This window comes from Hyla sarda, chromosome 2, assembly GCF_029499605.1.
Source record: "Hyla sarda isolate aHylSar1 chromosome 2, aHylSar1.hap1, whole genome shotgun sequence".
NCBI lineage: Eukaryota > Metazoa > Chordata > Amphibia > Anura > Hylidae > Hyla > Hyla sarda.
This window is the reverse complement of record NC_079190.1, coordinates 82,875,271-82,900,789: the sequence shown is the minus strand read 5'-3', so window position 1 is coordinate 82,900,789 and position 25,519 is coordinate 82,875,271. Positions and strand designations below refer to the sequence as shown.

Below are 25,519 nucleotides of genomic sequence, written 5' to 3'. Positions count from 1 at the left end.
GAATTTACTGTAAATTCGCTCATCTCTACACATAACCAATATATGTGATACAGATAATGTATTAGACTTGGTGGATCATGTTCAGATTTTTTCTGACTTTTAATATTGTGTGATTTTGTCTGTGTTCTTCAGGCCCCGAAGGTAATTGGTGTTAAAGCTCACACAGAAATGGACAAGAAACAAATTATTTTGGATCTAAATCTGAGGTAAATCATTTTAGAAATAGCTGATAGAATTTTTTTTTTTTACCTTAAACGTTGATTTGGAGTCTGTGTTTGCCCACGAGATTACCATCCAGAATGTGAAGACAGCCCAGTCAGGTTCAGCTTTGAAGCACAGGAGGCTGCTAAAGCTATATATATAGATATATATAGATATATATATAGATATATATATAGATATATATATAGATATATATATAGATATATATATAGATATAGAGATATAGATATAGAGATATAGATATAGAGATATAGATATAGATATATAGATATAGATATATAGATATATAGATATATAGATAGATATAGATATATAGATAGATATAGATATATAGATAGATATAGATATATAGATAGATATAGATATATAGATAGATATATAGATAGATATAGATATATAGATAGATATAGATATATAGATAGATATAGATATATAGATAGATATAGATATATAGATAGATATAGATATATAGATAGATAGATAGAGATAGAGATAGAGAGATAGAGAGATAGAGAGATAGAGAGATATATAATATTAGGGCTGGGCGGTATACTGGTTCATACCGAATACCGAAATTTTTGTGCTGCACGATATGAATTTTAACCCATACCGCAATATTGGTTTGGCCCCTCCCCCTCAGGAATGAATGAATCAGCCCAGCGCTGCGCTGTTCCCACATCGGGGAACTAATCATATGTGACTTGCGAGCGCTGTTCTGCCCCCCCCCCCCCTCCCCCAATTATCAGCCCAGCGCTGTCCCCATCAGGGTACTACTCACATGTCACCCGCATGCGCTGCCCTCCTCGTCCTGTTTGTTGCGGCCTCTGGCGCTAACACTCTATACCAGTGGTCTCCAACCTGCGGACCTCCAGATGTTGCAAAACTACAACTCCGAGCATGCCCAGACAGCCGTTGGCTGTCCGCGCATGCTGGGAGTTGTAGTTTTGCAACATCTGGAGGTCCGCAGGTTGGAGACCACTGCTCTATACTGTGCGGTATCCCTATGCCCGGGCTGCAAAAAATAAGCCAAATAAACTTTAACTCACCTCTCGTTGGTCCGGTACCAGCCTCACTTGTTTCCTGGGGACAGGAACGTCGGAGAGCCGTCAGCCTATCACCGGCCGCAGCGATGTTCTGCCTCGGCCGGTGATAGGCTGAGCCCACTGTCATGTAAGAAGCCGGCTCCTTACATGACAGTGGGCTCAGCCTATCACCGGCTGAGGCAGAACATCGCTGCGGCCGGTGATAGGCTGACGTCTCTCCGACGTTCCCGTCCCCAGCGTAAGGCCGATGTAGGAACATACGTTAAAGTTTATTTTGTTTACCTTCTGCAGCCCGGGCATACGGATACAGTGCACAGTATAGAGTGCCAGCGCCGGCGGCCGCAACAAACAGGACGAGGAGGGCAGCGCATGCGGATGATATGTTAGTATTTACCCCGATGGGGATGTGGGCTGATAATTAATATGGGGAGGGGGCTAGGAAATATCGTTATATACCGTGGAACCGCCAAAAGTTTAAAAAATACCGTGATACACACATTTGGTCATACCGCCCAGCCCTAATATATAGTAGACATGGAGCATTTGAACCTACCAATCTCATTGTGACCAGTCAACCATCTTATGTGTATGGGTGGTCTCCGGACTCTCCCCTGATCACATATGTTAGATTTAGGTCACCTAATCCTTTCGGTATCTGGGAGAAAAAACACCACTACAGCTGTCTGGCCACAGTTTTCTCCCCATTTAGTAGACATGCTTAGCCAAGTATACATGTGAATGTGGGGATCAGGAGAGACACCTGTGGCCAGACAAGCATGTAATATGTATGGTCATCTTAAAACTGTACAAGACAGCTAGGCACCAGGTATGAATCCTTTTCTGATCCTTCTACTGTATTAGAAGGATATAAAGCGAATACTTGCCAGGAAATCCATGATGAAGCTCTGGCTGCCATCTTTATCTCCTTGGAGGCTGTTACCAGATATGCTGATGGCACAAAGGAATACATGTCAGGAGCCTTTCTACCTAGTCTGCCAGTATGCTGATTAGGGATGTCCCGATACCATTTTTTTAAGACAAAGTACGAGTACCGATACTTTTTCTTAAAGGGATACTCCGGTGGAAAACTTTTATTTTTTAAATAAACTGGTGCCAGAAAGTTAAACAGATTTGTAAATTACTTCTATTAAAAATTCTTAATCCTTCCAGTACTTGTTAGCGGCTGTATACTACAGAGGAAATTCTTTTCTTTTGGGATTTATTTTCTGTCATGACCACAGTGCTCTCTGCTGACACCTCTTTCCATTTTAGGAACTGTCCAGAGCAGCATATGTTTGCTATGGGGATTTTCTCCTGCTCTGGACAGTTCCTGACATGGACAGAGGTGTCAGCAAAGAGCACTGGAGTTGTGACAGAAAAGAAATCCAAAAAGAAAAGAATTTCCTTTCTGGAATCAGATGATTTAACATCTTAAGGATGCAGGGCATACCTGTACGCCCTGCTTCCGGTCCCGGCATAAAACGTGACCCCCGCGTCATACCAGGTCTGTAAAAGCTACCCTGAAATCCAGGCTTGAGCAATCGACCGCCGATTACACTCATCTTTGCCATGTTAATGCATAGCAATGATCTGTGTATGAGATCGGTATGTGCAGTGAAATAGCCACAGGGGGGGGGCTATAACACTGGAAAAAAAAAGTTAATAAAGATCATTTAACACCTTTCCTAATAAAAGTAAGAATCGCCACCTTTTCCCATAAAAAAATAAAAAAAACTGTGTCAATAAAAATAAACATATGTGGTATCACCGCGTGCGGAAATGTCCGAACTATAAAAATATATAGTTAATTAAACCGCACGGTAATGGTGTACGCGCAAAAAAATTCCAAAGTCCAAAATAGCGTATTGGTCACTTTTTATATCATGAAAAATTTATAAAAAACGATCAATATAAAAATGCTATATAAAAAAATGGTACAGATCACGGTGCAAAAAATGAGCCCTCATCCCGACCCGTACGCGGAAAAATAAAGTTATAGTGGGTCAGAAAATGACAATTTTAAACATAAAAATCATTACTACATGCAGGAAAATTTATATATATATTTTTTAGAAGTAATACAAAATCAAACCTATATAAGTAGGGTATTATTATTTTAACTGTATGGACCTACAGAATAAAGATTAAATGTAATTTTTACCGAAATATGCACTGCGTAGAAACAGAAGCCCCCAAAAGTTACAAAATGGCATTTTTTCTTAAATTTTCTCGCACAATGAATTTTTTCCCTGCTTTGCCGTGAATATATTGGTAAAATTACTAATGTCACTGCAAAATAGAATTGATGGCGCAAAAATAAGCCATGATATGAAAATTTAGGTGCAAAATTGAAAGCGTTATGATTTTTAGAAGGTGATGAGCAAAAAATGAAAATTGAAAAACCCTGCATCCTTGAGGGGTTAAAAAAAAAAGTTTTCCACCGGAGTACCCCTTTAAGTACTCCCCTTTTTTTTCCCCTTAAGGGTACATTCACACGGGCAGATCCACAGCATATTTTATGCTGCGGATGCGCCGCTGAAGGACCGCTACGTGGTGCCTTTAGATGTGCCTGCTCGGAGCGGCAATACGTGGCTACGAGCAGACACACTGCGATGTGTGAGACTCAGCACGCATGCGCAGTGTACTCGCACATTGCGGCCACTCTTGGCCTAGCTCATGGAGCAGGGGGAGCGGCCTCGATGTGTGCGAGTACACCGCGCATGCACAGCGACTCGCACATCGCTTCAGTGTGTCTGCTCGTAGTGGCATATTTCCGTTCAGAGCAGGCACATCTAAAGGCAGCATGTAACGGTCCTTCAGTGGTGGATCTGCAGTGTAAAATAGGCTGTGGATCTGCCCTTGTAAACGTACCCTCAATGGGAAAAAGGGGTGGTTTTTTTTTTTTTCTTTTAGTTTTTATAAGAGAGGGCTTTTTTTATATAAAAAATATATATACTTTTTTATTTATTTAAACTTTTTTGAAAAGGGGATTGATTCAAATTTTTTATTGGGAAGGGGTTAATTCACATTTATTATTTTTTACACATTTTTTTTTTCACTATTATAGTCCCTAAAAGGGACTATTGCATGCAATCTGTAGATATGCCATATCATAGCAGTGATCAATGTTATTGGCGCTCCTTTACTAATGCCTAGCATGGCTGGCAGCAGTAAAGGAGTGAGAATCGGATGCACTGAGCAGGGTAAGAGACCTCCGGCCGTCCTCACAGCTGATCGGGACACCGCGATTACACCGCGGTGATCCCATCACCATCCCTGAGCTAACCGGCAGTACATCTTAGGACTTTTAGACACCACAATCAACTTTGATTGTGGCGTCTAAAGGGTTAATGTGGGTCCTGGCTATGATGTACGCTCAGCTGCTGAGCGCACTGCATAGCTCGGGAGAAGAGAATGCAGGTGACTTACCGCACCACCGTTATACCTGCCAGCGGAACTCCCACTGGCAGGTATCTGATAAGGTATCGGGGATATTTGCGCCAGTACAAGTACACGTACAGTACAAGTACACAGTTTTCCACCGGAGTACCCCTTTAAGTACTCCCCTTTTTTTTCCCCTTAAGGGTACATTCACACGGGCAGATCCACAGCATATTTTATGCTGCGGATGCGCCGCTGAAGGACCGCTACGTGGTGCCTTTAGATGTGCCTGCTCGGAGCGGCAATACGTGGCTACGAGCAGACACACTGCGATGTGTGAGACTCAGCACGCATGCGCAGTGTACTCGCACATTGCGGCCACTCTTGGCCTAGCTCATGGAGCAGGGGGAGCGGCCTCGATGTGTGCGAGTACACCGCGCATGCACAGCGACTCGCACATCGCTTCAGTGTGTCTGCTCGTAGTGGCATATTTCCGCTCAGAGCAGGCACATCTAAAGGCAGCATGTAACGGTCCTTCAGTGGTGGATCTGCAGTGTAAAATAGGCTGTGGATCTGCCCTTGTAAACGTACCCTCAATGGGAAAAAGGGGTGTTTTTTTTTTTTTTTTCTTTTAGTTTTTATAAGAGAGGGCTTTTTTTATATAAAAAATATATATACTTTTTTATTTATTTAAACTTTTTTGAAAAGGGGATTGATTCAAATTTTTTATTGGGAAGGGGTTAATTCACATTTATTATTTTTTACACATTTTTTTTTTCACTATTATAGTCCCTAAAAGGGACTATTGCATGCAATCTGTAGATATGCCATATCATAGCAGTGATCAATGTTATTGGCGCTCCTTTACTAATGCCTAGCATGGCTGGCAGCAGTAAAGGAGTGAGAATCGGATGCACTGAGCAGGGTAAGAGACCTCCGGCCGTCCTCACAGCTGATCGGGACACCGCGATTACACCGCGGTGATCCCATCACCATCCCTGAGCTAACCGGCAGTACATCTTAGGACTTTTAGACACCACAATCAACTTTGATTGTGGCGTCTAAAGGGTTAATGTGGGTCCTGGCTATGATGTACGCTCAGCTGCTGAGCGCACTGCATAGCTCGGGAGAAGAGAATGCAGGTGACTTACCGCACCACCGTTATACCTGCCAGCGGAACTCCCACTGGCAGGTATCTGATAAGGTATCGGGGATATTTGCGCCAGTACAAGTACACGTACAGTACAAGTACACAGTTTTCCACCGGAGTACCCCTTTAAGTACTCCCCTTTTTTTTCCCCTTAAGGGTACATTCACACGGGCAGATCCACAGCATATTTTATGCTGCGGATGCGCCGCTGAAGGACCGCTACGTGGTGCCTTTAGATGTGCCTGCTCGGAGCGGCAATACGTGGCTACGAGCAGACACACTGCGATGTGTGAGACTCAGCACGCATGCGCAGTGTACTCGCACATTGCGGCCACTCTTGGCCTAGCTCATGGAGCAGGGGGAGCGGCCTCGATGTGTGCGAGTACACCGCGCATGCACAGCGACTCGCACATCGCTTCAGTGTGTCTGCTCGTAGTGGCATATTTCCACTCAGAGCAGGCACATCTAAAGGCAGCATGTAACGGTCCTTCAGTGGTGGATCTGCAGTGTAAAATAGGCTGTGGATCTGCCCTTGTAAACGTACCCTCAATGGGAAAAAGGGGTGGTTTTTTTTTTTTTCTTTTAGTTTTTATAAGAGAGGGCTTTTTTTATATAAAAAATATATATACTTTTTTATTTATTTAAACTTTTTTGAAAAGGGGATTGATTCAAATTTTTTATTGGGAAGGGGTTAATTCACATTTATTATTTTTTACACATTTTTTTTTTCACTATTATAGTCCCTAAAAGGGACTATTGCATGCAATCTGTAGATATGCCATATCATAGCAGTGATCAATGTTATTGGCGCTCCTTTACTAATGCCTAGCATGGCTGGCAGCAGTAAAGGAGTGAGAATCGGATGCACTGAGCAGGGTAAGAGACCTCCGGCCGTCCTCACAGCTGATCGGGACACCGCGATTACACCGCGGTGATCCCATCACCATCCCTGAGCTAACCGGCAGTACATCTTAGGACTTTTAGACACCACAATCAACTTTGATTGTGGCGTCTAAAGGGTTAATGTGGGTCCTGGCTATGATGTACGCTCAGCTGCTGAGCGCACTGCATAGCTCGGGAGAAGAGAATGCAGGTGACTTACCGCACCACCGTTATACCTGCCAGCGGAACTCCCACTGGCAGGTATCTGATAAGGTATCGGGGATATTTGCGCCAGTACAAGTACACGTGCAAATGTCCAGTATTGGTCCCCATACCGATACCTGTATCGGTATCGGGACATCCCTATTCCTGATCTCTATAATTAAACAACAACAGGGTTGGACTGGCTCACCAGAGAAACAGAAGATCCTGCGGTGGGCCCAGGGTCTGATGCAGTAATGGGGTCAGAAGGTCCAGCCATAGACAACCCTATCTGGAGCTGATTCAGAGTATAACCTTTTGATACAAGCGTAAATTGTTATGGAAATACACAATAGAGCAAGAGAATGAAGGGGAGAGCACCACGTCATATGTCACTAATGCTGGAAAGATATATAGGTGGAGGAGGCTGGGAATCCTGTGAATAGCTTGATACCTGCGGGGGGGCAGGCAACAAAGCTGAAGTAACAATGAAATACACAAGAGAAGAGATAGCATGCACTCACCGCAAGGCTGGTATCTATACGTCCGGAGGTCCGGGGCATCGGGAGGACTTCAGGCTGGATGGGAAGCGCTCTGAGTGCTTTGCTTCCAGCCTGATGTCCTCCCGGTGCCCCAGACCTCCGGACGTATAGATACCACTCTTGCGGTGAGTGCATGCTATCGCTTCTCTTGTGTAAATTGTTATGGAGCTGATTTAGTAATAACTTGAAAATACGACTTGTGTTTCATAGTGATAACATAATAAAAAATGCTAGAAGGGAAGCAGTTGTGTGTACATTGATGTTGGGCCAGAGTCATGCCAGCCGAGATCTTCTTCTTAGTTTACTAATGTTTAAAGATGTTAAGGATATCCTGTACTTTATAGTGGCTGCCAAACAACCAAGCCCTTTGTAGCACATGACTGGCTTCTTTTTGTTGCCTTTTTTTCTCTGATTTTACTCTTTTCTCTACAGTTATGTAGGAGACATGGAAATAGATGTGGAGGTGAAGAAGTATTTCTGTAAAGCCGGAGTTAAGGGCGTGCAGGTGAGCGATGTCCATGAATTCTCAGAAGCACATTGACTGGGAATTGTAAAGTGAACTTTATGTCCTGATTATGTTTTTTCATCAGCTACACGGGATGGTGCGAGTAATCCTGGAGCCACTAATAGGCGACGTTCCCATCATCGGAGCTATCACTTTATTCTTCATTAGACGACCGGTGGGTTAACATTTAAAGCTGACCTAAACCACAACTTAAGGAATCTACACATACTACAGATTCATGAATATGATCATAAATTGTATAGCTATATTTTCACAATTCTGGTTCCATTTGCTTCACTGCCGCCACCATTCTGAACGAGCCCTTCCATGTGCCGACCCCAAAAGTTCTTTGGAATCTGAAACCAGGCTTGTAAAGAACAGTGGCGGTGGAGAAACAAGGATGTTAAAGGAGTACTCCGCTGCTCAGCATTTGGAACAAACTGTTCCGAACACTGGAGCTTGTGACATCATAGCCCCGCCCCCTCCTGATGTCACGTCCTGCCCCCTCAATGCAAGTCTATGGGAGGGGGCATAAGGGCTGTCACGCCCCCTCCCATAGACTTGCATTGAGGGGGTGTGACATCATGAGGGGGGGGCTATGATGTCATGAGCTCCTGGCGCCAGCTCCAGTGTTCGGAACAGTTTGTTCCAAATGTTGAGCAGTGGAGTACCCCTTTAAGCATGTTTTATTGTTTTTTCTTCTTTGACAGCAGTCTGAGCACAATTATATAAATATAAAAGATTCCTGAAGAGTACCCATCCCTTTTACAAACTTCTGACATGTCAAGTTTATATCAGAGAGGGGTCCAATTGCTGAAACCCCAACTATAAAAAGGGTAGAATCATTTATTTTCTATTCATTTTCTCAGAGAGTAAAGTGAGCAGTAAACGTATTCATAAAAATTATAGTAGACTTTCTATGAATCCATACTCTGCACATTCGGCTTTCCAAGTTGAGCCAAGCAGAAGTGAAGTAGACAATGCTCAGCAATCAGTAGGGGTCTCAGCTACATGATACCCTACAGTTAAGACTTGATATTTTTAAAAAATATATAAATATATATATATATATATATATATATATATATATATATATATATATATATATATATATAAATATTTTTATTTTATTTTTTTTTTAATAGAAGCTTTGAAGTCAGCTAATCACCATACAAATGCAAGGATAGGCCTCCAAAGCAGTTATTGTTGTTCCTACATAGTGTCTTCTATTCTGGCTCATAAAATGGGATCCATTATGTACTGGAGTGTATTGAATAATAAGAATAATAATAATGTATATTGTGATATTTGCTACCAATTATATTCAGATGACTTTGATGAAATAAACAGACAAAACTTTTTGATTTTTCCCCATAGATGTTAGACTTAAACTGGACGGGGCTTACAAACTTGCTGGACATCCCTGGGTTAAAGTAAGTGGTTCTCTTTTTAGCTCTAAACTATTGCCGTCTTTCATACCACAAAACCCTTCTGCTTTTTTAGGTTAGTCATTCGTACTTACTAATGGGACATGATGCTTTGTGTGTAAATGGTGCCTTAGAGTATGTTCACACTGAGGAAATTCAAGCGAAACCCATGTTAAATTCCACATGGATTCTGCCTTGAATAAGACTCCCATTCATTTTAATGGCATTTCTGTGACTGTCTAAAGAAGTGTAATTTCAGTGCAACATGTCCATTCTTCCTTTACAATGTGTATGTAAAATCCCATATCAATGGGACTTTTCATTTCTGTGCCAAACTCTAAACCAAAAAATGCCAATTTCACTTGGTTTCTGCTTCATTTTACCATGGAGCAGAAAGAGGATTTCAGTAAGAACATTTTCCTCACCATTTCCTCAGGGATAGACATATACCCTATGGCTCTGTTTCTAGGAAGAATTCCACTCTGAAATGTTGGTACAGCAGAGTCCCATTGCTATTAATGAATTTCTGCTGCACAGTGCACACTACAGAATTTCAGTAGTGGAGCTTCCTGCACAGTATGGGGAGCGGCAGAATACACAGTATGGGGAGCGGCAATGCCTGCGCCATCCTAGTGCTGACTGGAAAGTAGATTTTATGCAGTGTAGTATGGGACCAATACCACCTAGTCCATGTATAATTTTCACTCTATGGGTTATGTGCAGGAAAGCTCCTGGTGTATAAGCAGAACTTAGCTATAGGCCGCCACTGACCAGACAGAGTCCAAAAAAGTATCATTTTGACCTCGATCATTTCTTCTACTTTGTAAAATAGCGCAGCACACTGTATACATGGTATTCTTTATTTTTCTTTACGTAAACCTGCCTAGTGATTGTAAAGAAACATACTAGGGCCATGCTCTTTGTATATTAGTTTTAAAGGGGTACTTTGCCCCTAGACATCTTATCCTTTAGATAGGGGATAAGATGCCTGATTGCTGGGACCCCCCGCGATCTCTGTGCAGCACCCGGCGTTCTGAAAGTTATTTTTAGAAGGCTGGGTTTGGGCGACTGTGGTCTTGACATCACATCACATCACACCACACCCCCTTGTGACGTTACGTCACTCCACCTCCATTCATGTCTATATGGGGGGTGGGGGGCGTGACGGCCTGTGTATTAGTGTCTACATTTTTAGTTTGCTCAGTATCAATGTCAAAGATCCTATTTTAGCCGTGTCTTGTCAGTCCAGAACATGGACAGTGCATTATCTGCATGGTTTTTTTCTGGCATCATACTCACATTACGTTTTATCACCTTTTTTTTTATACCTTTAGTATTATGTCAGACACAATGGTTATGGACATCATTTCTGGCTTCCTTGTCTTGCCAAATCGCCTCACCATCCCACTTGCTGCGGACCTTCATACAGCAGAACTACGCTCCCCACTGCCTAGGGTAACAGTCTCATTTGTTCATTCATTTTTCCTACATGTCTTAGGTAAAAATCCAATTTCATCATTATCCAAACATATATGAAGAATAAGCTTTTCATTTTGTTTATATTTGAAATGTTAACTGGGAAAGTTATTTTTGAACAATATAAACAATTTGAAAATTACCCGTATCCTGTATCATTTAGAATTTGCATTACCCAATATGCCTTTTTTTTTTTTTTTTTAGACAATAAACCGGGCAGACGGTTCTTATCTTCCGACACATTCAATGTTTTGAAACATTCTATGTAATAGCAAAGTACATTCGGTCATTCAACATGGTATCATCTCAAAATGGTATTCCCATCTCTTAAAGGGGTACTCCGCTGCTCAGTGTTTGGAACAAAATGTTCCAAACACTTAGAGCCGGCGTCGGGAGCCCCACCCCCTCATGATGTCACGTCCCGCCCCCTAAATGAAGGTCTATGGGAGGGGGCGTGGCGGCTTTCACGCCCCTCCCATAAACTTGTATTGAGGGGGCGGAGCGTGACATGAGGGGGCGGGGCTATGTCACAAGCTCCCAAAGTCGGCTCTAAGCGTTCAGAACATTTTGTTCCAAACGCTGAGCAGCGGAGTACCCCTTTAAAGGGGTACTCTGCCCCTAGACATCTTATCCCCTATCGAAAGCATAGGGGATAAGATGTCAGATCGCGGGGGTCCCGCCGCTGGGGACCCCCATGATCTCGGCTGCAGCACCCACCTGTTGTGGCTTCCGGCAGCACTGGAGGCTCTCATGCTAACGGCTCCCGACCACGGTGACATAAGATTGTGACTTCACGACTCCGCCCCCATGTGACGTCACACCCCACCCCTCAATGCGATCTTACGTCACCGTGGTCGGGAGCCGTTAGGATGAGAACCTCCAGCGCTGCCGAAAGCCACAACAGGTGGGTGCTGCAGCCGAGATCCCGGGGGTCCCCAGCGTTGGGACCCCCGCGATTTGACATCTTATCCCCTATCCTTTCGATAGGGGATAAGATGTCTAGGGGCGGAGTACCCCTTTAAAGTAATTGCATGTTACTAGGATATATATAGTATTACTTTATGATCTTGAGGACATCTATGGCTTCCACTCTTTAGAATTTGGTTGCCGCCTATTTGCTGTTGTAGTTTTTTTCTATGCACTGCACCTGAGAATTGAATGTGGAAATGCATCAGTTTTTTCCTACTTCTTTCAGGGGATTGTGCGCATTCACCTTATAGAGGCCAGCAATCTGTCTCCTAAGGATTTTCAAATGGGAGGATTGCTGGCAGGAAAGTCGGACCCTTACGCCATTCTGCGTGTTGGGACACAGGTCTTCACCAGCCGCGTCATAAATGAAAATCTGAATCCTGTATGGAAAGAAATGTATGAGGTACAGTATGTTGCTCCACAGTTGTCATGGTACAGCACTGGATAGTGCGAATATTTTATGCGTAGAATAAGTCAAGATACTTAGAACAATGCACATCACTGGGAGGCAGCAATGCCTTATGGCCTTTTATAAACAAGGTGCAAGATGTTAGCAGGAGTTAAGAAACATATTGGTTTTAGGACATATCCTTTAACCCCTTAAGGACGCAGCCCTTTTTCACCTTAAAGGAGAATTCCAGACCATAAAAATTGTCCCCCATAGTGCCAGCAGTAAAAAAATAAAGATGTACATACCTTCCTTCGCTCCTCCGTTAACCGGCTCCGGTCTCCGCCGCAATCCACTTCCTGGTTGCCGGTGGTCGGATGAATCAGCCAATCACCAGCCGCAGCACAGTCCGACTTGGCCCGCGATAAGCTGAGCGGCAGTGTGAAAACGCTTCAGAACACAAAATTCTTCACTACACCGGCACCTGCGGCCGGGGCCGAAAACGTCACACTGCCGCTCAGCCTATAGTCGGCCGAGTCGGACTGCGGCAACCAGGAAGTGGATTGCAGCGGAGACTGGAGCCGGTTACCGGAGGCCCCGGGGGAGCGGAGGAAGGTATGTACATCTTTATTTTTTTACTGCCGGCACTATGGGGGACAATTTTTATGGTCTGGAGTTCTCCTTTAAGGACTGAGCCCTTTTTCGCAATTCTGACCACCGTCACTTTACACATGAATAACTCTAAAACGGTTTTACAGAATATTCTGATTCTGAGATTGTTTTTTCGTGACATTTTCTACTTTATTTTGGTGGTAAATTTTCGGCGTTACTTGCATCCTTTTTGGGTGAAAATCCCAAAATTTCATGAAAATTTTGAAAATGTTGCATTTTTCTAACTTTGAAGCTCCCTACTTGTAAGGAAAATGGATATTCCAAATACATTTTATTTTTCTTCACAAATACAATATGTCCACTTTATGTTGGCATCATAAAATGGACATACTTTAACTTTTTGAAAAAAATCAGAGGGCTTCAAAGTAGAGCAGCAATTTTCAAAAATTTCATGAAAATTGCTAAATCTGAAGGGACAGATGTTACAGAACTACAACTCCCAGCATGCCTGGGCAGTCTAGGCATGCTGAGAGTTGTAGTGTGGCAACATCTGGAGGGCTACCGTTTGGGCACCACTGTAACAGTGGTCTCCCGACTGTGACCCTCCAGATGTTGCAAAACTACAACTCCCAGCATGCCCAGACAGCCTTTGGCTGTCTGGGCATGCTGTGAGTTGCAGTTCGGCCTTCCTAGTGGTTGCCACAGTAAAGATCGCTTTACTCTCACTTTCATTCCCCCCCCACCGTGGTTTCCCTACCTGAGCCGGGATCTCTGCAGTCTCCACGATGATCTTCAGTCCCCACGCCATCTTCAGGTAAGGTACCGGTCTCCATCTTCTCCCCCCCCTGTTCTGCCCGACATCCAGGGGTGGGCAGAACAGGGGATTTCCATGGCAACCCCCTGTCCTGTGCTGCCATTGGTCAGAACTCAGTTCTGACTAATGGCAGGGGATAGGAGGAGATCGCAGTCACTGACAACTCCGATCATCCCTATTTTCCGGTTGATCGGGTCACCACAGACCCGATCAGCCCGGAATAGCAGCAAATCGCATGTCTGAATTGACATGCGATTTTCTGCGATCGCCGACAGGGTCTCAGGATCCCCCTAGGCGATGTGCCGGGATGCCTGCTGAATGATTCCAGCAGGCATCCCGGTCCGGTCCCCAACCAGCTAGCGGCGGGGACTGGAATTCCCACGGGCGTATGCAGGGCATATGCATACGCCCCACGTCCTGAACAGGTTAACCCTGGTAATCTCGTCATATCTTCTCCCACTGACAATAAAAACAGACATTGCATTTGACTGTTGTTTTTCCACAAACAGATCTTGGGCTGAACAATTGTTTTTGAGAACATAATGTTGGCCTAAAAAAAAAAAGTGTACTTATTAAAGTAAATGTGCTGCAGTTGTGTGATGTTCTGTCGTTCTGTGTTACCTTAGTGTTATCACTTTATTTATTACATTTTCCCTTCTTGGTTCCTTATACAGGTTATAGTACACGAGGTGCCAGGCCAAGAGCTTGAGGTGGAGTTGTTCGACAAGGACCCTGATAAAGATGACTTCTTAGGAAGGTAAGAGAAAAACTCCACAAATTCCAAATGTCGTGTTATTCAGAGAAAATGATATTTAACATCTTGTTAATTTTAAAAAGTTCAAGTCATCCTGTAATTTTGTGTTCACTGTGTATATGTATTGTGTAACCACAGGCATTGCTATTATTTACTATGAACTTAAAAAATAAAATAAAAACAAACAGTCTTTACTGGTGGTTAAAACTGCCACCTAATGCTTCTCAAAACATTATCGAATCAGAGAGTTCCTACGATGGCCCCGACATACGATCGTTTCAACATACGATGGCCTCTCAGAGGCCATCACATGTAGAAGGCAGCATCAACATTCGATGCTTTTGTATGTCGGGGCCATCGCATAAACGGCTATCCGGCAGCGCAGACTGCTTCAGCTGCCACCAGATAGCCGTTTAAGGTGCCCTGTGTGGTCCGGTGATGATCACTTACCTGTCCCCAGCGCTCCGGACCGTCCTCTTCAGGATCTCCTGCATCGCCGGTGCTCTCCTTCGTCGTCATCACGTCGCTGCACACGCCGTCCCGTCATCCAATTGGAGCGGCGTGCGCAGCGACGTGATGACGGCGATGAAGAGCGACGATCCCAGGCAGCAGAGACGGTCCGGAGCGGCGGGGACGCGACGACAGTGATGGAGGGCGACATGTTGAGGGACCACTATATGGTACACCAAAACATGCAAACCTTAGTCTGTACACATGCGCACATTAAATGGGTATTTCAGGATTTTCTTTAGCTTTTGAGCCCACAATGCCAAGTTATAATACTGTGTCATGTACCTCTGTTCTCCAGTCTGAAGACCTGAAAAGCATATTTTCGGGCCTGTTTGCACTAGATTGGGCTTTTTAAAAAAAAAAAAATAGGAATATATCAATTGTTTTTTTTACCAACTGAATCCAAATACTGAAACATATTTTTATTCAAATTTTTTTTTCCTGATCGTAGATCTCTTTATTTTATTATCTGTTGTGAATTATGAAGGTTGTCATTTTGCATCAGCTCCTGCTTTGATCTGTGTGCAGCAGTTCAGAGATTCACTTTACAGCAGCCACAGATACATAGGAAATTGGAGTCTGGATATGACTCCTTGAAGTGTCAGCTTACCCAGGGTTCAGTGATCGATGTGAATACTAAAAATTGTATTTCTAGGCTTTATTTGACCCTTTAAAACAATATCGTATTAGTAGGGGTTGGACACCTGATACCAGCTTAAATGGGACGACGCTGCAGTGTCTTTAATCTTCGCTACCAAATAAATGTCAGGGCGAGCAGCAGTAAATATTAAAGTGGTGCTCAAGACAGTGAATAACTGCTAAGACAGAAAATAATGGACTTATGAGGACAGTGCTCCCCAGCACCAGTGTTTCATGGTCTCTGTATTGGCGGCTGTCAGGCATTCGAGTCCTTCCATGTATGGCCCCTATAATACTAACTTCTTTACTGAGTCACACTGTCGCGATTCACTGCCTCTTACCTCAATAACATGGTAACACATAGCAGATTTTTTCAAGGCCGTGTTCACATTGGCCTTAAAGGGGTTCTCTGCCCTAAATACCTTATCCCCAATCCAAAGGATAGTCTGAGTGGGGATCCGGCCTCTGGAATCTATGCGCCGTCACCCCGATATTCTAATCCTTATGTTCAGAATGCTGGCTTCGTGCAGCCATGGTCATGATGTCACACCATGCCCGCTCCATTCATGTCTATGGGAGGGGGCGTGACGGTAGTCACGCCCCCTCCCATAGACATGAATGGAGCGGGCTTGGTGTGACATCACTGCCACCCAAAGTGTTCAGAATGCTGCCATCAGACATCCTTTGGATAGGAGTAGAGATGAGCGAACTTACAGTAAATTCGATTCGTCACGAACTTCTCGGCTCGACAGTTGATGACTTTTCCTGCATAAATTAGTTCAGCTTTCCGGTGCTCCGGTGGGCTGGAAAAGGTGGATACAGTCCTAGGAGACTCTTTCCTAGGACTGTATCCACCTTTTCCAGCCCACCGGAGCACCTGAAAGCTGAACTAATTTACGCAGGAAAAGTCATCAACTGCCGAGCCGAGAAGTTTGTGACAAATCGAATTTACTGTAAGTTCGCTCATCTCTAGATAGGAGATAAGATGTCTAGGGGCGGAGTACCCGTTTAAGAACAGAAAACAATATTGCAGATGTAAATTTGGCCTTATCCTTAATTCGGCAAAAACTTAAGTTGTATGTTGAAATATAGAATAGATCATCAAACTATATTATGCGGGTGTTATATTCCTGTCAGTGGGATATCCATAGAGTAATACAGATATATACCAGGTATTGGGTTACAGACGTGTCCTCTTTGACCTGTCATCCCTTTAGCAGATCATGGCTTTTCTCATCTGACTGCAGATATTCAGCCTAGACAACCTTTATGTTGGCATAGCTACTTTTGACTTTATGAAGTGACCTTTATATATTATCTGTATAAGGGATGTTTTTTATTTTTTGTTTTTTTTTAGTAGGCAGGTTAGAATTGATGCATATATTGGATCTGGATAAAGTGTACGATTTCTTAACGTTCATTTTAGTTAGCAGACATGGCACAGACATGGCACAATATACCAGCTTACTTTTTCGGATATTGGCTCTCATTTACTATTGCAAACCCGGCATGTTTTGTCGGGTTGTGCGCCAGAATTGAAAAAAAAAAACATACTAAAGCTGGGTTCACACAACGTTTTGTTAAATACGGCTCCCGTATACGGCTGGGAGGAGGGGGGGGCGTGGCTTAATCGCGGCGCCCTCACTCAGCCGTATTCGGGAACCGTATTTAATGTATGTCTATGAGCCGGCCGGAGTGAACTGCAGCCTCTGGTCGGCTTTCTTTTCGGCCGTACACGGTTTCCCGACCGCAGGCAAAAACGTGGTCGACCACGTTTTTGCCTGCGGTCGGGAAACCGCATACGGCCAAAAAAGCAGCCATCCGGAGGCTGCGGTTCACTCCGGTCGGCTCATAGACATATATTAAATACGGTTCCTGAATATGAGTGCGGGTGCCGCGATTAAGCCCCGCCCCCCTCCTCCCAGCCGTATACGGGAGCCGTATTTAACAAAACGTGGTGTGAACCCAGCCTTACTCTCCATTTTACTAAGAGAACCCCAAAAAGGGGAGTGGCCATCGGGGAAGGGGCGTGGTCACAAAAAAGGGGCGTGTTCCCGACATTTTCACAAAAACCCAACATATTTACTAAGGTTTCCACAGAAAATGTGGTGGATTTGAGCTGAGGAAAACCAGACAGATCAGAGCATGTGTAAAAATAAGCAAAATGTAGGGAAAAGTGGAAAATGGAGGGAAACCTTAGTAAATACCGTGGAAAACAAATTGTAGGGAATTAAAACCCACAAAGAAACCTACACAACACTCTTAGTAAGTTAGGACCATTGTGTGTTATCTTATGTTTGATCCGTAAGTTATTGCAGTTTACAGATAAAGCTGCAAAAACAATTTGTGTAAAACCTCCATGCAATATCCTGTGGTTGTTTTTTAGATGTCTAAGCTCATGTGACAATAGGCTGTAAGTGTAACATCTAGGCCCCAACTACAGATCCGCCCCTAGTACTTTGTAAGAGAAGATATAGAATCTTGGAGATGAAAGATGGAGACACAGTAATGAATAAACAATGCGATTACCATACCGGAGCTATCTCACTATGCTAAGGGAATGTCTGAAGTATAATGGAGACAGACAGGGGGGTCTTGTTCCAGCCTGTATACCCTCGGTGTAATAGAAGTAACATGTTTCTCTTCTCCTAGAATGAAGTTAGATCTTGGCGAGGTGAAGAAAGCTCAAGTACTTGACAAGGTTAGAGCATGTGATGTATAAGGGTGGGCATGTCATTTTGGCCTTGCTGTACTGAATTCCTGTAACTTTTCTCCTCAGTGGTACCAGCTTAATAATACCAAAAGTGGGAAGATACATCTCAGACTGGAATGGCTTACTCTCCAGCCCAATGCTTCACAACTTGAGCAGGTAGAGAATCTTTACTGTAATTTGGTGTGTTCTTTTAATTTTTGCATAAGAGTAATAGAGGAGGGTAATGGTTAGTTTTACCTTTTGAGGAACATGCCTTTATACAGGATTGGTATATATATATATATATGCATTTTCTTTAAAGCGGTCTGTAGCTTTAATTTAATACTTAAATGATCTTTGAGTGGGATGAAAAGGAAAAAAAACATGTACTCATCTGCTATCTGATTCCTTGATAGTAACTGTCCCTGCTGCCAAGTGCTTCCTGCTCTCCTCTCACCACGTAGGAAATACCCACATGGCCAAGTAGAGGCGGTCATCACTAAGGCCAGTGATTGGCTGAGTGGGCACTTACTGTGTGTCAAGAATAAGGGTACGTTCACACGAGTGGATCCCCAACACGTATTACGCTGCGGACCCACTGCTGAAGGACCGCTGTATGCTGCCTTTACAGGTGCCTGCTCGGAGCGGCAATACGTCACTACAAGCAGACACACTGAAGCGACGTGTACTCGCACACATTGCGGCCGCTCCTCTATGAGCTAGGCTTACAGCTGCCGATATGTGCGAGTATTCTGCTCATGCACAAGGCAAATCGCACATCGCAGTGTGTCGGCTCGTAGCGGAGTATTGCTGCTCCGAGCAGGCACCTGTAAAGGCAGCATACAGCGGTCCTTCAGCAGCGGATCCGCAGCATAATACGTGCTGGGGATCCGCTTGTGTGAACGTACCCTTCAGAAAAGAGAGCTTGACAGTGGGAGTCAACGCAATTGAAATAGCATAGGTGGGGGTTGGCAGCAGGTGAATGTGTGTGTTTGTTTTTGTTTTTTTGGTATAAAATGAATGTTCTGAAAAAACCCTTTAATATTTCTTATGGTACCCCTTATCTGAACCACTCTATTTACCAGTGTGGCTTGATCATTTTAAGACAGGGAAGAGTAAAGGGTGTTTTACACGGTGTGAAAAATTGTAATATAGAGTAAAAGTTTGCAGTAGGGATATCCCAATACCGATACTGGTATATGCGCCGATACTGGACATTTGCACAAGTACTTGTACTTATGCTAATGAACTTCATACTTGCATACCATAAAAATAATTTTAAAAAACCTCACTTACCTTCCCTCCGTCCCACACCGAAGGTTTAGCATCCTCCGCTCTTTTAGTGATGCAGGACCTTCTCCTTGCTCCATTATTCTGGGTGGTGCAGGACCTGCCTCGTGATGATGTTGAAGTGTTCAGAATGAAGAAGAAGGTCCTTTACCACTAAAAGAGCAGAGGTTGGGGAGGTAACGGAAGAAAGGTGAGTGGAATTTTTATTAATTTCTTTAGGAGGGTTTCTTTTAAAAGGGAGGGTTCTAACTAATAGGGGGGATTTTCTACCTAACTAGTGGGACATTTCTTAATCAAGAGTGTTGGTAGGGCCTCATGTACATCTTTCACCTAAGACTTTACGAAGTCTAGAGCCACCTCTGCTGTCACATGACAAAAATATATAAGTATTGGTAGTTGGTGTTCGTAAGTACTTGGAAAGGTTTTGGTACTTGTACTCTGTCATAAAAAATGGTGTTGGGACATCCATGGTTTGCGGTCATTGGGGGAGATTTATCAAAACCTGTGCAGAGGAAGAGTGGTGCAGTTGCCCATAGCAACCAATCAGCTCGCTTCTTTCATTTTTAAAGAGGCCTGTGAAAAATGAAAGTGATCTGATTGGTTGCTATGGGCAACTGCACTACTTTTCCTCTACACAGGTTTTGATAAATCTCCCCCATTGTCTAGTATAATTATGGTAAAGGATTTTACAACCAATGAGATATTGCTTGCTGGTCATTGACAGAATTTTTTATGTTAACCTAAAAATACACATTTGTCTGTATGATATCCCATGTGGGAATAGACACCAGCTAAATGTTAGCAGACAGGATGGAAGGAAAGGAAAGACAGATAATCTGAAAATCAATAAAAAAAAATATGTAATACAATAATATACAATTATTGTTGCATATAAGTATCATACGACAGCTCTTTCTCATCAGTCGGCACTTGGTTTTATTTAATTGTCTTTATGTTAAAGGATTCTGACAAATTGAAATATTCCCCAGCCAGCCTGTTGGCGGATACGTCTTACATCGGCCACTCTGTAGATGTACAGTCTTGGTTTTGTTTTGCCTTTTGACTGCCCTGATTGTCTTGATGAGATCAAAGAGTCTGATGTCTTCTCCGTAATGATTGTGCTTATCTGGGAGTCTTTCATCCATGGAAAGTTACAGAAATGGCTACAGATAATGTTCTGGGTACTTACTTAGCAAATAAAGTGGAAATCTGAGGGAAAACATGTCTTTTTGTTTAAAAAAAATAAATAAATAAATAAATATATATATATATATATATATATATATATATATAGTGAGATTAATATTACTCTGGTTTATGTGACACAAATGTTTTCTTTGTATTTGATGTGACTGAAAATGGTGTATACCCTTTCTATTGCCCTTAAAGAGGTACTCCAGCCCTAGACATCTTATCCTCTATCCAAGGATAGGGGATAAGATGTCTGATCACGGGGATCCCGCCGCTGTGGACCCCAGCGATCTCATCTGCGGCACCCCAGTCATCCGGTTCATGGAGCGAACTTCACTCCGTGCCATATGGCTGGCAATGCAGGGCGGAGGCTTGTGACGTCACGGCCACTCCCCTTTCGTGACATCATGGCCTCGTCCCCTCAATGAAAGTCTATGGGAGGGGGTGTGATGGCCGCTGCGCCCGACATTCTAAATGAACTCCGGGCGCAGCAGGGAGATCGCGTGGGTCCTCAGCGGCAGGACCCATGCGATCAGACATCATATCTCCCATTCTTTGGATAGGGAATAAGATGTCTAGGGGTGGAGTACCCCTTTAATAATGTGCTGATACCCGTAGCCCAGATGTCTGTATCACTGCCTCTCAGTTTGGGTTGTTCTGTGTGCATTATTGGTTGCTTGTTTTAGCCTGCTGCACCTTAGGGCTCTATAAAATATCACGACGTGCCCTGTATATATGAGCACCAATCTCGTGGATTGGCACTCATCAGCAGAGACTTACAAAATTCGACAGTTGTGTGTGCTGGGTTGTTCATGCAGCCCATGAACATCATTTGTTGGCACATCCCTTATTACATTGGGTGATGTGTGGTTTTTTAACCAAAAAAGAAAAAAAAGGGATCAGGAGACATAGCTGTCAGCTAAACAAATATACGGCCACCAGCTATCCCATGTGGTTATCTTTATACACTGACCTCAATGATAACTGGATGCAATAAGCTCCTAGTGGTGGTTGTGGGCAGCCGTGCTTCTACATACTTATAACTTGGTAGTATCCTGGGGACCAGAGGATTCCTACAGCAGCTTACCCATCCTCTTTCCACAAAAAACAATGAATGCCCAGCTGAGTGCTTATGTGTGTTGTGGAATCAGGAGAGGGTGAGTTCAAACCACAGCTATTGAAGGTGTGGGCACATTTAGGCAGTAGGTCATTGTATGTACAGCCTGTCAATGTCAGTACAATCTGCTTTAAATATCTAAGGTCACTACAGGAGTTCTGTGTATGGTCATTTATATGTCTTTGTTCTCTTAACTCTCCAGGTCATGAAAATGAACAAGGAGATAACACTGAAAACGAATGAAGAGCCGTCTGCTGCTATTCTTATAGTATACTTGGACCGGGCAGATGAGCTCCCTGTAAGTACACGTAATGCAAACACCATGCATCAATTTGTTTACACGTTTCTTTTGGTTAGGAAAAGTTTCACATTTTTGCAACTGACTTAGATTTTTTGTGTGTAGAAAAATCTACATTTTTTGTGCAACTTGATAAAAAGTGGAAACAAATTTCAGGAAATGTGTACCTGTACAACATTTAGCAAATGCCGTGCAACCATTCAATAAATGTAATGCACGTACACATTAGCACCACCAAAAATCATTCACCTACACAGACAATGAATAATTCTATCTATATCTCTGCTCTTTTCCAGTTTAAAACCAAGATTATCCTACTCGAAAATGTTGCATTTTACAGGGGGTTGCCCATAGCAGAAGATTAAATGGGCACTGTCAGATACAAAAACTTTTGATATGTTGTAAAGCATGTATAACCAATAGGTTTTGCAATTGGTTTCATTAGAAAATTTTCAGTATTTCATACTGAAAATGCCAGTCAGACAACTGCCCCCCCTGCCTGCTTGGACACATACTAGTCCTGCTGTGTCCATGCGTCATCACCTATGTCATGGACACACTTCCTTGATTGACAGCTGTGAGTGCAGGGCTCACACCTGGAGGAAAAATCCTCCCACTGTCAGCTTGTGTCCCGCTATTGTCAGTGAGGACAAGCTGGGAGTTGTAGTTTTGCTAATTCTAGGGGACATGTGAGCAGACAGCATACTGAGGGAGGGGGTGGAGACCTCCACAGTGAGGCCACGCCTCTTCCCTTTGGGAGGAATTCAGACTAGTGAGCTAAATTAAAAGTGTAATAAAAAAAAATAACAAAGGGTGCTAGACACATAAAAATTAGATGTACATGATTAGGTACTGAGTGATATATAAAAAAAAATGTTTTTTTGTTGGATCTGACGGGTACGCTTTAAGAATATCTGATACTTATTTCTGATTGACATAAATTCATTTTCATATGGAGGTTATTACCATATTCACTAATTGTCAAAAAAGAAAAATAATGCACCAGTAATTGTTGGTTTGCTGTGAAACTTTGTATGACTCTTGCCCCAAGATGGCCTCTCTTGCTGCTGTATAAAAGGCACTCGGAGGCTACTTTTGGATAGTGTACCTGTTGATGAGAGATCATTGACTGCTAGACATGCCTCTACAATTCAGACAGACATTTGGCCCTGTTAACAGACTTTGAGAGGGGTGGTATCCATGGGCTGAGAATAGCAGAATGCCTGCCATCTAGGCCATTTTGACCAAGCTGTTAAGAGATGTGGGGAGCAGTGGTTATTTAAGGGCACGCACACACCGCAAACAAGCTTCAGAAAGACCACCAGGATTTTCATCCGCAAGAAGGCCATCCGGACTATTTCTACATGCACATTATATGTTCTGCCATTGACAGTCTCCTTCAATGGGCAATGCCATATATAAAACTTTTTATGTGCTGTACATCTTGGCAAAACCAATAGTTTTTCTAATCTATTACTTTAAACAAATTTCACATTTTGTTAACGAAAACTACCTTCGAAAATCCCATCACTAGGCGTCCCCATACCACCTGGGACACTGATTAGTCCCACAGCAGCATGAGTATGTCCAAGGGTCATGGACACGAGATGGCTGATTGACAAGGCTGCAGGACAAACACAGCCTGCAGCAACACTGCTGAAACACTGAGTTTTACCAAACATGTGCCTCCAGCTGCTGCAAAACTACAACTCCAAGCATGCCTGGACAGTCAAAGGATGTCTGGGCATGCTGGGAGTTGTAGTTTTGCCAAAGCTGTAGGCACACAGCTGAAGGCAACACTGCTGTAAAAGAGTTATCCAAACACTGTACCACAAACTATTCCAAAATTACAAGTCCCAGCATTACAGGACTGCCAAAGGATGACACACATGAATGACGGAGAGATGTAAGTTATACACTCACCATATTGTCTTTGGTGGCAGAGTACAGGCAATCTCCAATTATCATTGTGTGTGTGTATGTACAGCATGAAACCAGAGAGGAGAGGGTTACAGAGCAGGGCTGCCAGGCTTCCGAAAGCAATGAGTCAGCAGAGTGACAAGATGGAAAAGACATTGGGGGAGATTCATCAAAACCTGTCCAGAAGAAAAGTTGCCGAGCTGCACACAGAAACCAATCAGATTGCTTCTTCCATTTTTTTAGAGGCCTTTTCAAAAATGAAAGAAGCGATCTGATTGGTTGCTATGGGCAACTCGGCAACTTTACCTCTGGACTGGTTTTGATAAATCTCCCCCATTGAGCAGCTGTAATATGCAATTTTTTTGTGAAATATGGAGAGACATAAAAATTACTTGTACATGATCAGGATGAGGTATTGAGTAACATATATATGACAGTTTTTTGTTTTTTTTGGTGGGATCTGACAGGTACGCTTTCAGTTACAGTCGTGGTGTGGACGAGAAACTTGGACATAATTGTCCAGATGGAAATACCCTTTTTAATAATAGTGAAAATCCAACATATAGCGTTAATTCTGATTTATGCAGCAAAGTATAGTTTAGTATACAGGCTTCCAAGTGGCTTTCCAGTTTGGCTATCTACCATGATCAGGCAACAAAGAAACCTAATTCTAAAAAGAGAAAAGTCAGCAGTTACTCCCCGTGGCTAATAATACAGCAGGTGTTGTGTGCTCTTTGAACATAATGCGGCACATTACGAATGTACGGCTTTGTTTTTCTTCCCCTTATGTTGTCATGGCTGCCTCTATTTTTGTTGAGCGTTTTGTTTCGCTTCATGGCTACCATTAGGTTCTGCTTGGAGTCTGTGAGAGTGACCCTTCTAGACAAAGAGCTGCTTGTGTCCGGGAGATCCGTCTGTCAATCTTTTTTTAGTTGTCAAAGCTGGGAAAATATGGGGCACTAAATAAAAGCTGCTGTGCACTCTAGTCATGTTTTGTTTATTTATTAATTCATTAATTTTGGGAATAACTGTGGTATGGTTATGTTCTGTCTGGATTTAGGCACGGATTCTGGACCTGATTACTTACATTAGCCGCTAACATTCCACCACCAATGAATGCGAGTGGTCTGAAGTCATACACGTGGGAAAATAACTCGCGCTGAATAATAAACGTTCTGCCAATATTATAAACTGCTGTGAATAATCTAGTGAAGCCACCAGTGGTGTAAATGTTTTACATAATGGCCATCATTTACTAAGAGTGTAGGGTTGTATTTGTTGTAGGTTTAACCCCTTAAGGACGCAGGACGTAAATGTAAGTCCTGGTGCGGTGGTACTTAACGCACCAGGACGTACATTTACGTCCTGTGCATAACCGCGGGCATCGGAGCGATGCCCGTGTCATGCGCGACTGATCCCGGCTGCTGATCGCAGCCAGGGACCCGCCGGCAATGGCCGACGCCCGCGATCTCGCGGGCGTCCGCCATTAACCCCTC

The 25,519-nt window shown here is 43.4% G+C and overlaps 1 protein-coding gene across 1 annotated transcript in view; it reads left to right on the top strand.

Annotated features, from left to right (window-relative positions):
• ESYT1 (extended synaptotagmin 1) overlaps window positions 1-25,519 on the top strand; it is a 122,177-nt gene that overhangs the window by 47,885 nt on the left and 48,773 nt on the right. Inside the window, exons 4-13 of the mRNA XM_056562314.1 lie at window positions 133-206; window positions 7,854-7,926; window positions 8,012-8,101; window positions 9,304-9,359; window positions 10,688-10,808; window positions 12,025-12,201; window positions 14,287-14,369; window positions 18,168-18,216; window positions 18,295-18,384; window positions 22,008-22,103. Of these exons, the coding sequence (XP_056418289.1) occupies window positions 133-206; window positions 7,854-7,926; window positions 8,012-8,101; window positions 9,304-9,359; window positions 10,688-10,808; window positions 12,025-12,201; window positions 14,287-14,369; window positions 18,168-18,216; window positions 18,295-18,384; window positions 22,008-22,103 (909 nt within the window). The remainder of the gene's footprint in view (window positions 1-132; window positions 207-7,853; window positions 7,927-8,011; window positions 8,102-9,303; window positions 9,360-10,687; window positions 10,809-12,024; window positions 12,202-14,286; window positions 14,370-18,167; window positions 18,217-18,294; window positions 18,385-22,007; window positions 22,104-25,519) is intronic.